Below are 14,069 nucleotides of genomic sequence, written 5' to 3'. Positions count from 1 at the left end.
CTCAGCTTTGACAAGTCCATTTTCTGATAAGATTTTAGTTAATAATGTTCTCTAACAGGTTGAAAACAAAAAAATAATCTAGAGTGTCCTATATACAAGTGATGTTTAAAAACTAAATGGAAAGAAAGCATACAGACCAGCCCTGGATAACACAGGTGGCCACGAAGCAGAAGTGTAAATTGTCCGCCCTTCTTTTCCCGTCCTCAGACTCTGTTTTGAACCTGGAAAGGCCTATGCATGGATACTCAAGCTCTGTCTCCCACCCCTGCCCTCAAACAATGGCCATTTCGTCAACCCTGGGCCCTAGGGGTATATACGTCTGCAGTGCAGTCCACCCCCAGGGATGGACCCAGGGAAAAGAGCACACAGACCCTAGAAGGGGCTTGGGCTATTTGGGCAAGAATATTCAAAGCTGGTTCTAGAAGGGGAGCAGGAGTTGGACACCCCCACCTGGACCCTATGGATTCTTTGCCTGTAGGAGGCCCCCCGGGCACCCTTGAAACTCAAAGTCCAGGGCAGAGGGCTTGGTTACTCGCATATGTTGTTTTTATGTTCAAAATAGTATTTATGGTATAAAATAAAAGATATGAGAGCTCTTCGGATAAAGAGCCTCATGGAGCTGGGAGTTTGGTGCTAAAAGGAAGGAAGATTAATCACCTAAATACATCCTGTTGCTACAAAGTTATCCCATTATCACCCTGCAACTACCACAGCCCATCTCTTTAACATCCCACCTTTGGCCATTCCCTGCTCTTGCCATCACTGGAGAATTTGGTTTCAATTCTCTGTGTCTGGTGTGAGCTTTCTTCTCACCTGAGCATCACATTCTGCCACTGACGTGCTAAAACACTGAAAAGGCAAGATGGTCTCTTGCTCACCAAAGATATTTACGCAAACTTATTAAAAAGGAAGTTTTAAAATTTTTAATGACCATCAACTTCTTTCTTTGCAAAACAAGGTAAAATTAAAATGAAAGGAAAAGAAAAGAAAGTCTATTAGGAAATGGGGAGACTGATATGTGTAATTACAGGCTGTGGGCAGGAACCTTGTAACAGCCACAAGGTGGCCAGTGGGGAGGGCAATTTCTCAGCAGCTTTTTGAATCTTGCCTTCTCTGTGCCTGGTTGAGGACCTTGAGAGCAAGGGACCAGACTTCCCAAATGCACTTGGCCACCGAATCTTCTTTTCTTTTTTCTTTCCTTGCAAAGCATCTTGTTCCTTCTCACACTTTCAGGCAGTCCTACACCACTGCCCTCTTCAGTTGCTGAAGTTTCTCTAATAAAGTGGGACAGACACCAGTGACATTTCCTGCTTCCTCTTCACCAGGTGAACCTGTGTTTTGATCAGTTTGTCTACAAGCTGGCGGACCAGATCTTTGCCTACTATAAAGCCATGGCCGGCAGGTATGAGAGCTCAGCACTGTGGCCCCAAACTTTCCTAAGATTGCCACCTGGAAGGCAAGATCCTCTGTTGCAAAACCTCCCTTCTTCTTTAGCACCTAAGGGAATCTGAATGATAGCCTGGATTGGGTGCTAGCAAGTAGAAAGAGAAATAGGCAAATACGAGGCTAGACCTCACAGAGCTTACAGTGTAGTGAGAAAAAATAGACATTAATAAAAACTATGGAATGCACAGTGACAAGGGAGATTCCTGTGAAAGAAAATTTATTGGGAATATATAACAGTTAAACCTGAACCAGTCTTTAGGGTGGGTAACTGAAAGGGCTATCCTGAGAAGGTAACATTTGAGTTCACATCTGAAGTGAATAGGAGTTGGTTGAGTTAAACTAGGTAAAGAGTAGACTGGAAAACTGCAGGCAAAGCAAACCATTGTGCAAAGTCCCTTTGGCGAAAGCATAATATTAATAGCATGCATACCTCGTAGGGTTGTTGAAAGGTTTAATTAAAATTAGTGCATGTAAATATCTCATTCACAGACTACAGAGGGGTGGGCTGTGTGGTAAAGCTGGGCAGGTAGGCAGGGCCCAGGCCCTGTGGACTTATAGGCATTTATCGTAGGAGAAGTGGAGCACCATGGGATGATTTCCAAAGTATGACAGTGACCTGATTTGATTTTTATTTTTAGAAGTTTGATGTTTTAAAACATTAAAATGTAGGGAATGGATTGGAGGTAAGCAAATATGGGAGCGTGAAGGTCAGACAGGAGACCAGGGAAGAAGTCTAGGTGTGTCAGTTCTCACAGGCTCATTGGTTTCGTTGGTATGGGCTGATTTAGACCCCTGAGATTTCCTGGGTTCAAGGAACCCATAATAGTACTACCAGCAAAAACCTCCCTCTATATATGTATAGTTACATACATATATGTATCTATATATAGGGTAGTTCTCTTTTTTATTGGAAATCCAAATGTACAAACCAGACATTTCAAGGATTGTTACATTTTTCAACAGTCAAAGACTTGCTTCGTTTTGCTTTCAACAACTTGAGTTTTTCTCTGATGTATTTCAGTCAAGAGTTGGTTTGGTGATGGTTTAGTCACTAAGTCAAGTCTGACTCTTATGACCCCATCAACTATAGCCTGCCAGGCTCCTCTGTCCATGGGATTTCCCAGGCAAGAAATCCCAAGATTTCCCAGTGGGTTGCTATTTCCTTCTCGAGGGGATCTTCCCAATCCAGGAATCGAACCCACATTTCCTGCACTGGCAGGCGGATTCTTGACTGCTGAGCCACCAGGGCTCCCCAAGAGTTGGTGTACAGGTACACAAGTGTCTGTTAACACAGAGTGTGCGTTACTGAAATAAATGATGCATAATGATGGAAACTATAGAAAGCATATACTTAGGGTTTCAGAGAAGCATAGAGAATGCAGCCTTTCACAAAGACATGACTTCACAAAGATCTGGATTGGATTGAATTGTATGTGGTCCTTCCAGAGAGCTGGGTGTCCAGTTTCTCCAAGATAATTCCAGTTATCTTCAAAATATGCTGGTCCCTTGTCTGCATAAACAAACTCAGACTTGTCAAACCCTGAGTCCTCTATATATCCTTATTTAAAAAAGGAATCTTGGTCTATACCCCTTCTTATAAGACCTGTGGTTTGTCAAAAATACAGGAAGTTGGGAGAGATTGTGAGAAGTTGGAAGAGTCAGAGAGAGCGCCAGAGGGACAGAATGATCTAGATCACTGCTGTCCATCAGAAATGTAATGCAGGCACAAGTGTAATTTTAATAGTCATATTTTTAAAATTAACAATACTACATTATGTAATCTATGATATCTAAACTATTACAATTTCAACATGTAATAAGTGAAAATATTAAAGAGAGTTTTGTTGTTTTGTTCTTAAGTCTTCAACAGCTCGTGTGTATTTTACACTAATAGCGCATCTCAGCTTGGACCCACTATGTTTCAGATTCTTGGGGGCTCACCCGGTGGGTGGCTGCTGTGTTGGACAGTGTAGATTTAGATGATGTCACTTTCCTGCTAAAACCTTTCAGTGGCTTCAATTACACTGAGAAAACATTTACCCTCTTTACTGTGGCTTGTATCATCCCACAAGGATCTGGCCCCTAGACTAACATTGTAAATTCATTTTTGCACTATGTTCTCCAACACACCCCACCCCTTATCTACACCTTCCCTTTTTCTCAATGTACCAAGCTAATCATGCCTGAAAGATTCTTCCCCCAAATCTTTCCATTTTTAGCATCTGGGTCTCTGTCCAACAGGACCTCTTTAGAGAGACTTTCCATGATAACACCACATGATCCTGTTTTGTTATTTTCAGAGCAATTATTGCTCTGCAATCCATGACTCAGTGTGAAAGATAATAATAGAACATCTAATTCATAGGGTTGTTGTGAGATTAAAAACGACTATGCGCATGTCTATATGCATGCCTGGTGAATAGTAAATACTACGCAGGTATTTACTATTATCTAACACTATTGTATTCCTCAGCTTATTTGTTTATTATCAGTCTCTTTTCACTAGAACCCAAGCTCCACAAGGATGGGAACTTTGAATGCTTGGTCCCTAGACTGTTTCCTGGGTGATACTAAGCAGGCACTCAATTGCTTTTATGGTAAAAAAAATAAAAGGAAAAAAGCAGCTCAACTTCTGTGTTGCCTGTCTTTAACACAGAAATTTCATTTCACCTATTGAGCTTTTCCAGCTGAAAAAATTTAAAGAACTTTGCTCTACAGCAGAAAAAAATAATAATATTTAAAATATCTAACATAGTGCTTTATGGGTAGAACCTATGGTTCGAAATACATATGGCTGAGTGATTGAACTCCATTCACTGTCATGTTTACTGGTTTACTGGCCTTATTTCACTTTTATCCTTTCCAGCGTCCTGTTGGATAAACGTTTTAGGGCCGAATGTAAGAATTATGGAGTCATCATTCCATACCCACCATCCAACCGCTATGAAACCCTGTTGAAACAGAGACACGTTCAGGTATGGAGACAGGTGGAATGGGTGGGAGAGAGGGGCTGTGATGTTAGCCTAGAGATCAGAAATCAGGACCGCGTATCATCTGCCCTGAGTATTGCCCTGTGTGGTCTACTGAGCACAGGGATAATCCAGCTTCAGAATCTTACCAAGAGGCATTGGGCTTCCCTTGGTTCAAGTTCTAGGCTTCTTAGCCCATCTGCTGCTCACCTCAGTTGAATAGGGGCCACCAGAGCCTTTGAACACCCATCGTGAGCTGCATATCAACTCTGAATATTCCCTGGAAGGACAGATGCTGAAGCTGAAGCTCCAATACTTTGGCTACCTGATGTGAAGAGCTGACTTATTGGAAAAGACCCTGATGCTGGGAAAGATTTAAGGCAGAAGGAGAAGGGGTTGGCAGAGGATGAGATGGTTAGATGGCATCACCAATTCAATGGACATGAATTTGAGCAAACCCCAGGAGATTGTGGAGGACAGAGAAGCCTGACATGCTATGTAGTCCATGGGGGTCATGAAGAGTCGAACGCGACTTAGCGACTGAACAACAGTCTCCTGTTGAACTTCAGCCCACCTCCTATCCCTGACTTTCCCATTATGGTATAGAGTTAGTCTCTGTTACAGTTTGACCCATGATATAGACGAAGTGCTGCCAGGAGCTCAGAAACATACCCCTGCTTAACAGTGTTCATGGGAGCCAGGCAGACAAAACAAGAGATGCTTTAGCAGATCTTAAATTCTACTACTAAGTAAGCCCTGTCAGTCACAGGCAGTGAAATGACCTTCACGCTGTGATTTCTGTGTGCTTATCCTGTGGTTCACATGTTCCTGGAGAAGACTTGGGTAAAGGGGAGCAAGGCTGAGGCTGAGAAAATGCCCTGGATAGAGAGGAGAGGAATTACCCTGAAAAACCTGGAAAGTCCCACTGCTCTGAGAAATCCATGCTCGAGGAATCATAAGAGGAAAAAGCATTTGCCCATCTGTCAACATCAAAGGCTCCGTGAGAGCATCTCCTTTAGCCTCTCAGAAGATTCCATTACCAGTGCAGCTAGAATTAGCCACAGGATGTTAATCCTGAGGGCTTTGTGTGTGCAGAAGATGGCTATAAGGAGCCTTAGTCAATTAGTAGAAAATCTCTCCCAAAAGGGAAGCAGAAAAAAAAAAAATAGTTGAGAAGAATCCTTAGGCACATAGCAAAGTGCAGTGCACGCAGCAGGTACTCAATAAATGCTTATTGCTGTCTACATAGCATCTGTAGTCATGCCCACGTGAACCCCGGTGGAAATTAGCCTGAGCTATATTTTCCATCTTGTAATCAGCCCTTCTCCTCGTGCTTTTAAATTTATCCTCATAAAGGTACGCAGTAGGCCCTTGCTGGGGTGGGGAAGGTGGGGGCACCCTGGTGACTCTGAACTGCACAATAGGATGGATGCAGGAAGAACCTCAGGGTGAGATTCAAGGATGTCAGCATTGCATGGCTGCCAGAGCTTACCGCAAACCTCTTCCTACAGTCTGAATGCACCATATTTTTCCTCAACTTTTTATTTATTTTTTTTTCAACTTTTTATATTTTAAACCTACAGGATAGTTGAAACATTAAGACAGTGAACACACATATATACTTTATAGCCAGATTCATGATTATTCATGTTTAGTCATGTTTGCTTCACTTTTTCTCATGTATATATTATTTCTCATAAATACAGTAAATATACTTTATGTTTTTATAGAATATATAATGTATAAAAACATATTTATATGTAAGTAATATATTAAAATATTTTTTAATATACATACTTTTTTCTTAGCCATTTGAGAGGAAGTTGCAGACATCATAACACTTTATCCCTGATACCTCAGCTCATATCTCCTAAGAACAAGGATATCCTCTTATCATCCGAATAGTACTATCATACTCAGGAAATTTAACAATACTGTTTTCTGCATAGAGTCCCTATTTGTCTTGGTTATGTTCTTTATAATTTTAGGACAATTTACTAAATCAGTGCATTGCATTTCGTTGTCATGTGCCTGTGTAAAATTTAAGTAACTTTCTCTCTCTTCCATGCAGCTGTTGGGTAGATCCATTGACTTGAACAGACTCATTACCCAGCGTATCTCTGCTGCCATGTATAAATCCTTGGACCAGGCCATCAGCCGCTTTGAGAGTGAGGACCTGACCTCAATTGTGGTAAGAGATGGAAGCCCTTGGGAATTCTGCCGTGGGACTCCTCAAACTAGAAGCCTTGTTGGGGAGTTGTTGGTAGCCTGGTACTGAGCTGGTTAAAGAGACACGATGAGTCTCTTTCTTATCTGAATGAGCAGGGAAAAAAGAAAGACTTAAAAGGAATGAGAAAAATTTTACCTTCCTGATTGCCTGGAGAGAGGGAGTGGAGGGAGGTCATGAAATCTCTAGAGATGGTCTATCCCGGGACACAGCTTCTCGTCCTTTAGGATTCTACAGATACAGCAAGTAGCTAGATGGTCCTGAGAAAGGAGAGAAGATTTCACAATGGGGTCGGCTTCATTGGTGTGCAGTAGGTTAGAGCCCAGAGAGGCTGTTGACTGGTTTAATGCTCTATTGTCACCATCTTGGAATTTACAATCATTTTTTCTAATGAAAGCCCCCACCTTTTCATTTTGTGCTGGGACTTGGAAATTGTATAGTTCTTCCTGATGCACAAGTATGGAACAGGCACGCCCTCTTCTTCTTTTAATCAGCTATTTGAACTACTCTCTGCTAATTCTCTTCAAGAATTGGAATAAACTTGGTCAATCAGTCTTTAGGTGATGAAAGGAAGATTTTAAAGCTTCAAGAGCAGATACAGAGAAGGAATGAGAGAAATAGAAAATCACCATTAGAACACCAGAGTACTAATGGTTGCAGGCAAGATCCCGTAATAGACACTGAAATTAGTGGGCAGAGCTTTGAGAAGAGTATTTTATGATTCCCTTTATTTGGAAGTGTCCAGAGTATTCAAATTTATAGAGACAGAAAATGGAATGGTAGTTGCCAGGAAATAGGGAGTAAGTATTTAATGGGTACAGAGGTTCAGTTGAGGAAGTCTAAAAAGTTCTGGAGGTGGACGTCGGTGATGGTTGCAAAACTATATGAATGTGCTTAGTGCCACAGAACTATACATTTAAAAGCGGTTAAAATGGTAAATTTTATGTTATGTATATTTTACCAGAATTTTTTAATTAGTCACAAAAAAAAAAACTTTGAAAAGAAACAGGATAGTTGCCTAGTTTCAAACTATCTCCTTCAAGATACTTACTAATTCCAAAGGGAAGAATAATAACTTTACAGCGAGGAAACCTGGGAGGCATCCTCTTAACCAAGCATGAAGGTTAGTATCACCAGTAAGAAAATATATCCATGCATCCCCTGAATTGGCTTCCCTGGTGGTTCAGACGATAAAGAATCTGCCTGCAATGCGGGAGACCTGGGTTCAATCCCTGGGTTGGGAACATCCCCTGGAGGAGGGCATGGCAACCCACTCCACTATTCTTGCCAGGAGAATCCCCACGGACAGAGGAGCCTGGCAGGCTACAGTCCATGGGGTCATAAAGAGTCAGATACAACTGAGTGACTAAGCATAGCACAGCACATATCCCCTGAATATGTATGCATAATGAAAAATGCATAATCTCAATCTAATTGGATTATATATCTAAATTGAATGGCATTCAAAAATGAACAATGCTTTTCAAAAGCACCCAGAACATAAAAGACAAAGAGAAAACTGAAAACTATTAGATATTTGAAAAGACAAGGAGACGTGACCACTCAGAGAAATGTGGGATAAGACCTTCATGGAAAAACGAGTGAAATTTGAATAAGGGCTGTCATTTAGTTCATAGAATTATATCAATGATAGTTTCCAACTTGAGGCAATTATACTATGATTATGTAGGAGGTTAACATTGGAGAAACTAGGTCAGGAATGTGCAGGAGGTCTACAGCTAACTGCTTTTCTGTAAGTCTAAAGTTATTTCAAAATAAAAGGTTTTTTTTAATGGACAAAGCAGTTTTTAAAGAAAGGATCAAGAACTATGATTCTAGCATTAGAAAGACCTTGGGGTCCCAGTTCTGGCCTCGCCACTTACCAGCTGGGTGATCTTGGGTGAATCACTTATCTTGTATAAAAACCTGTAGTACATGGAGGAAATATTAGAATCCACCTCATAGCCGTGTTCAAGGATGAAATGAGATATTGCCTGGAAAGAGCTTTCCATAGTCCCTTCCACTTGATGAAAATAGCTTATGAAGAAAGAGAGGAATATAGAAATTTTGAGCTGCCACAACTAAGACCTGGTGCAGCCAAATAAATAAAATGAATATTAAAAAAAAAAAAAAGAAAAGAAATTTTGAGCTGCAAATGAGGCACTCTCAGGGTAGATTCTCAGCAGCATTTCCTAAGAGGATTTGACCCAGCTGCCCCAGCTCTGTCCTGGGTCATGGACTTTGAGAGACTGTGATACAGCACAAGTTCTTCTAGGAGATCCACTTTAAGACATGTTTGTTTTTTTTTTGCCAAATGTTAGCAGTGATTATGTCCAAGAGGTGGGATTTTTGCTTTTCTCTTCGTTGTTTATCTTGTAGTTTTCCAATAATGAATGAGCATACCCTATGGAAAAACTGGTTTTAGTGTGTGGCGGGGGTGTCCGCGGCCTCTTCCCAGTCCTTGAAAGGCACTGAATGTTCTTTTAGCCAGGAACAAAATCAAAACAAGCAGTGAGTTTATCAGGTGAGGGCCACGGCTACCAAGAGAGTAGCCCCAGTCCCTGAAGCGGTGAAGAGGAGAGCCACGGATGCTGTCTCCTGGGACGTCAGGAGGCCCCCACTGCCTTGGCTGAGAAGCTTCTGCCTCTTCTGAGAAACCAAGAAAGGAATGTGTTCCCCTCAGCCCTTCCCTCCACCTTGATGCCCAGCTGGGAGGATTGTAGCGATTTCATCAGTCTCCCTCCTCCTATGCAGCTGAGCAAATAGATTCTTGAAGGATCTGATGCCAGAGTTGAGAGCTGGCAGCCTGCAGTCTGTGTTTTGTTTGGGCTGCAGAGCATATTTGAAAATTTGAGCCAACATTTAACATTTGGGAGAATTCGAATAAAACTGCAGAAACCCCGGCAACGTCAGACTTGCCTTCACAGATGGCAACAATTGCCTAGACGTCCCCATCAGCTGAGCTGTGCTCTCCTGGGCTTTGCCACAGGCCTGCTGCACTTCATTCATGGGGTGACCTAGTGCCTGAGTTTGAGATCCCTTCTCTCTTGGCCCAGACCACAGAGAAGGTTGAAGGTCAAGTGTGCTGACACCCGGGATTTCTGGTTCCCACGGAAAAGCTCTTTCCTCTACCTCACATAAGTAGCCTATTGGGTGTTCTGTTTCCCCAGTGCTGCTTCTCTGTGTTGCCCCCCAGTAAACCGGCTTTACTCTGCAGAGCTCACCTCCTCTCTGAAGGCACACAGACCACCCTTGGGGCCTTCTAAACCTCTGTGCCTTGATGCACTGAGCCCTGCACTCCCTGCAGGCAAGTACCCTCTTTGGACTGAAAGGCTGGAAGAAATGGCTCATGCAAAACACCATTTGTGTTGCGTAATAAAAACTCCCGTGGCCTGGCGGGGGAAGTAGACCTGTATTTCGGGCATCCCCACGTCAGCAGTTGAGAGCTCTCTTCTTCAGTCTCTGATGCGCATTTGTGAGGCCGTTGAAATCACAGAATGGAAACTGTTTCCCAGTTTCTCACCTGCAGCGGTCTTCATGGTAACAGGGAACCCCCATGTGCTACGGATACTTAGTGATCTTAGAAATAAACTCATCCACATTCATCGCATTTATTTATTTACTTACTTACCCATCCTAAGTGACTAGGAACAAAGATGCCATCTGGCTAGCCAGGCCCCAAAAGATGGAAGCAGACAGCTGATTCTGTATTTCTGCCCTTCGTATGTTTCACAGTGCACAATCACTGGAAACTTATTCTTCCAACTACCGTTCCAGAACTGAAATCCAGACTTTGGCCTTTTCCAAGAGATCAGAGGCTCTGCCATCACTTACCCCATTCCAATGCAGTAACAAACAATCGGATGCCATGACATAGCCAATCCACCTTTATCCAGCAATGGCTCTCCAATTTGCCATGCACAGCCCAGCCCAGGCTCCCTCCTGCCCCAGCTTGTCTCACTTCAGCCAGTTAAGTCTGCAAACTTTGATCCGGTATTTTGCCCCCAATTTAGAGCCACCAAATCTGAATTTCAGAAAAATGAAGCTCCAAGATTAGAAGTGTGGTCTGGTTCCACCACACTGTGGAAATCAACTAGAGTCAGAGGGGTCCTGTGTCTGATGAGAATAAAACTGAATCCCTGATGCAAGGCTTCCTCCTGTGACTGTGAACAGTTGGGCTCCAAGTCCCAGGTCTTACAGCTGGCCCTCTGACCGCCCCACCTCCTAGCTATACTCTGGGGAACAGCCATTGCCTATGTCCTTTTAGCTTTTAGGTTGTAAAGCCATCTTTACTGTTCAAAGGACTTTCTCAGTAATTGCTTTTTATTCCAGGCAGCTGCATCCAAGGGCCAAATACACATGGTTTGATTAGAAGACCTAGGAGCACATCCTAAACCCTGTTTTATATTCCCCTATGACCTTTATTGAGCGAGTTTTTTCTCCCTCTGAGCCTCAGCCTACCCCTCCATGAAGCAGGGAGTCATACCGATCACAAAAGATGGCTTAACCACTGCAATATAAGAGTGTTCCAGAGCATTATAGGGAGAACGCAATGGCAACTCGCTCCAGTACTCTTGCCTGGAAAATCCCATGGGTGGAGGAGCCTGGTAGGCTGCAGTCCATGGGGTCGCGAAGAGTCGGACACGACTGAGCGACCTCAGTTTCACTTTTCACTTTCATGCATTGGAGAAGGAAATGGCAACCCACTCCAGTGTTCTTACCTGGAGAATCCCACAGACAGGGGAGCCTGGTGGGCTGCCGTCTACGGGGTCACACAGAGTCGGACACGACTGAAGCAACTTAGCAGCAGCAGCAGCAGCAGAGCATTATAGAGGGAGTACTTCCTTTCTCTGCACAGGTTTGTGCTTTGATTCTCTTTGATAGCAATTCAGTGAAGAACTAAACCCAGCCCAAAGGATTTTACCTTCTTTTTACTTCCAGGCAAATGCAGTGACCTGCTATGTCTGGATATTATCCACTCTGGTCCCATTCTCTGCCTGAAGGTGGCATTCCAGATGACTAGGGCCTATAGCTCATGCAAGTCCTTGGTCCATGGCTTGCAGCCAAACTTTTGCCAACATGTTTAACCAACCTCTGTGTGATTAGGGGACACAAGAAGAGTCAAGAGGAGGAAACATTGTGCCCCCAGCTGTTTTTTAAATTTCTGTAGTATATGAGTTAAGAATGTGAATGTCAGAGCCCAACTTCCTGGATTTGAAGCCGAGTTACTGCACTCCTTAAAGCCTGTTTTCTATATATATGTATAAAATAAGAACAGCCATCATGCTGACTTTATAAGGGGGTTTTGAGCATTAAGTGAGTTGACACATATTAAGTGCTTAGAATACTCCTTGGTATGTATTAGGTTGAACCATAAGAAATTACTAACATTGGATGATGTTTGACATAAGAAACTAGTAGTCTCACATGGACCAACCCAGTGTTAAGTACTTACCAGGTGGTAGCTCTTTTGCTTGCTTTCTGCAGGATGGAGCTAGACCCTCAGTCATAGATGGACAGTCACAGTTTTCTTTTACTTTACTTGCGTCACTGAGGGACAGGCTTTTCCTTACCAGCATAGAAACTGGAAAGCCAGTCGTTGTGCTTTTCTTCCGCAGGGAGTGCAGATGAGGGATCTGCACATGACCTGTGGTTCCCTTCTGGGTACAGGCAGGCATTCTCCCTTGGCATGGTCTGGCACTTCCTTCACTCAAAAGAAAGGAATGTTGCCACATACTACTGCAGGGGTCCTAGTCCCCATACCAGCAGTTACGAGGTGGTCTGAGGGGCTCTTGCCTGCAGGAAAGGCATCTGGCAGGTGGCAGTGCTGGTGTGCAAGGCGCATATGCAAGTCCTCAGCAGCCTCGGGCTCTCTCTCTGGGCAGGAGCTGGAGTGGCTGCTGGAGATCAACCGGCTCACGCACCGGCTGCTGTGTAAACACATGACCCTGGACAGCTTCGACGCCATGTTTCGGGAGGCCAACCACAATGTGTCCGCCCCCTACGGCCGAATCACCCTGCACGTCTTCTGGGAGCTCAACTTCGACTTCCTCCCCAACTACTGCTATAACGGCTCCACCAACCGGTAAGGGAGTCTCAGTGCAAAGTGGCCGGGGGAGGGGGGTGCGTGTGCGCTAAGTCACTTCCGTCTTTGCGACCCTATGGACTGTAGCCCTCCGGGCTCCTCTGTCCATGGGTTTCTCAGGCAAGGATACTGGAGTGGGTTGCCATGCCCTCCTCCAGGGGATCTTCCCCACCCAGGGATTGAACCCTCATCTCTTATATCTCCTTAATTGGCAGGTGGCTTCTTTACCACTAGCGCCGCCTGGGGGCAGGGGCAGAAGCAGCCAACTCTCTCCTTCAGAGGAAGCTCTCTCAGTATCCTCAGGGCCTGGCTCATGACTAGCTTTGAATAAGTATGCGCCAGATGCAGGAAAGGGCCTGGGAAGAGTCCACACACTTAGCAAGATGGACTTCCGGTTCTCTAAAGATCTGGGGCTTTCAATCCTCTTGAGCAGAGATCTGCCAACTCCAGCCCACAAGCCACCTCTAGTTGTCAACTGTTTTTGTTCAACCCATGAGCTAAAAATGGTATTGATATTTTTTAATGGCTGGGGGAAAAAATCCAAAGAAGAATTATAATTTGGTGACAAGTGGAAATTATTTGACATTCACAAAGTTTATTGGAATTCTGCCATCCGTGCTCATTCATTTACAGTTGTTTATGGGCGCGCTCATGCTACAGCAGAACTGAGTAGTTGCAACAGAGACCATCTGGCTTGCAAAGCTGAACACATTTGCTGTCTGGGGCTTTATAGAAAGAGTTTGCAGCACCCTACTCTTGAGGAAACCAAACTGGGTGAAGGATCCTGGAAAAGGTTGTGCTCAGGTTCAACTCGTTCTCAGCTTTCTTGACCACTGTTCTCATCAGCCATAACCCCAGAGTTGAGCCTGTGAACCTGGACTACTGTGTTCCCTTTTGTTCTTTGTGACCCCGTGGACTGTAGCCCGCCAGGCTCCTCTGTCCTTGGGGATTCTCTAGGCAAGAATGCTGGAGTGGGTAGCCATACCCTCCTCCAGGGGTCTTCCCAACCCAGGGATTGAACCCAGGTCTTCCGCATTGCAGGCAGATTCTTTACCATCTGAGCCACCAGGGATGCCCTTATGAAAAGGAGACAGGGATTAAATGGGAGTTTGTCACAAGAACTGTATAGGCAACTGCCTAAGAAACAGTGTGGTTGCCCCTGGTCAAGAGGGGCTCCCGCTCCATAACCTGTGAAGAATGTTAGGACCCAGTTAACTCCTGCCCCATCTCTCTCCTCCTCCTAGTTTTGTCCGAACTGCCATTCCTTTCACCCAAGAACCGCAGAGAGATAAACCCGCCAACGTCCAGCCTTATTACCTCTATGGGTCTAAGGTGAGTGGTC

The 14,069-nt window shown here is 44.1% G+C and overlaps 1 protein-coding gene across 3 annotated transcripts in view; it reads left to right on the top strand.

Annotated features, from left to right (window-relative positions):
* Nucleotides 1-14,069, top strand: part of CYFIP2 (cytoplasmic FMR1 interacting protein 2) — a 135,565-nt gene that overhangs the window by 63,009 nt on the left and 58,487 nt on the right. For all 3 annotated transcript variants that reach the window (XM_018050112.1, XM_018050113.1, XM_018050114.1), the window contains 5 exons: nucleotides 1,326-1,402; nucleotides 4,313-4,421; nucleotides 6,487-6,606; nucleotides 12,528-12,727; nucleotides 13,972-14,059. In XM_018050112.1, coding sequence (XP_017905601.1) covers nucleotides 1,326-1,402; nucleotides 4,313-4,421; nucleotides 6,487-6,606; nucleotides 12,528-12,727; nucleotides 13,972-14,059 — 594 coding nt within the window. The remainder of the gene's footprint in view (nucleotides 1-1,325; nucleotides 1,403-4,312; nucleotides 4,422-6,486; nucleotides 6,607-12,527; nucleotides 12,728-13,971; nucleotides 14,060-14,069) is intronic.

This window comes from Capra hircus, chromosome 7 (assembly GCF_001704415.2).
Source record: "Capra hircus breed San Clemente chromosome 7, ASM170441v1, whole genome shotgun sequence".
NCBI classification, from domain to species: Eukaryota; Metazoa; Chordata; class Mammalia; order Artiodactyla; family Bovidae; genus Capra; species Capra hircus.
Note: the sequence above shows the minus strand (reverse complement) of the source record. Positions and strands in the feature narration are given on the sequence as shown.